This window comes from Penaeus monodon, chromosome 15 (genome assembly GCF_015228065.2).
Source record: "Penaeus monodon isolate SGIC_2016 chromosome 15, NSTDA_Pmon_1, whole genome shotgun sequence".
NCBI classification, from domain to species: Eukaryota; Metazoa; Arthropoda; class Malacostraca; order Decapoda; family Penaeidae; genus Penaeus; species Penaeus monodon.
Genome location: NC_051400.1, coordinates 8379201 through 8380145, shown reverse-complemented (window position 1 = coordinate 8380145; position 945 = coordinate 8379201). Strand labels below are relative to the sequence as shown.

The 945-nt window shown below is 38.1% G+C and overlaps 1 protein-coding gene across 2 annotated transcripts in view; it reads right to left on the bottom strand.

Annotated features, from left to right (window-relative positions):
- Nucleotides 1–945, bottom strand: part of LOC119581732 (ankyrin repeat and SOCS box protein 12-like) — a 7975-nt gene that overhangs the window by 5686 nt on the left and 1344 nt on the right. For both annotated transcript variants that reach the window (XM_037929862.1, XM_037929861.1), the window contains exon 2: nucleotides 18–265. In XM_037929862.1, the coding sequence (XP_037785790.1) occupies nucleotides 18–240 (223 nt within the window). In that variant the 5' untranslated portion in view covers nucleotides 241–265. The remainder of the gene's footprint in view (nucleotides 1–17; nucleotides 266–945) is intronic.

Sequence of the window (945 nt, the reverse complement as noted above, 5' to 3'; positions counted from 1 at the left end):
TACTAAATTCCAGTTACCTGACACAGCTAATCGAAGAGGGGGAGCCAGGTATGGTCGCACTCTATGGTTGATCCACTGGAGAGATTCAGGTTCACTTAGTACTTTTCTCATACCTTCACTATCGTCACAAACTGCTGTCAAGTGGAGGCGGACATCTTCATCGTCATCTCCGTCCACCATCAAGTTCATCATATAGGCCTGAGCAGAGACCTGTTCTGGGAGTCGCATCACGTCGGCCATTCTTCTTCTTGAGCTGGGCTTTGATCTGGAAGAGGCGATCTGTGTTAGTATGTTGTTAAAATTTTCTATCTATGCTGGTCAAAAAAATATGATGCCATATTCATAAAATCAATTTCAAAACAATAGTTCTATGATATTACATTCCATAATATCAAATTACATTCCACAACATCAAAACAAGTAAAGAAATTACAAAAAATTAAAGAGAACAGCACAGATAGATGAGGGCAGATTACAATGAAAAGAAAGGGTTTAAGACTAAAAATTTAAAGGCTTGCAACATATAAAAGTTTTAACCGTTGAAATCTCATTCAACACAATTCTGGCAGAGCACACAGTCTGTTACTAGTTCTTTTTGCCACAATTGTAAAACCCTGCTGAAAACTGATGTACATTTAGCTTATGACTTCCAAAATGAATGAAGGATGTGTGGTGACCACTAATATTTCTGGTCCTCTTTGGCAATCTTTGTTCAGCCATACCCCTATACCCCTTGTAGACCATCGTCGTTGTTAGACCATCAAACAGCTATGTTCTCCTGCCTCCTTCTTATGAATGAAATGTTATGAATGTGCAATAGTAAATGTGGTACTGAATGACATATCTCATTCAGCCAAACCCCTCTCAACATATCATATTATCATGTACCACAGAACTGCTTCCTGGTATATCATCATCCTTTTACAATTTCTATATACTCATTGT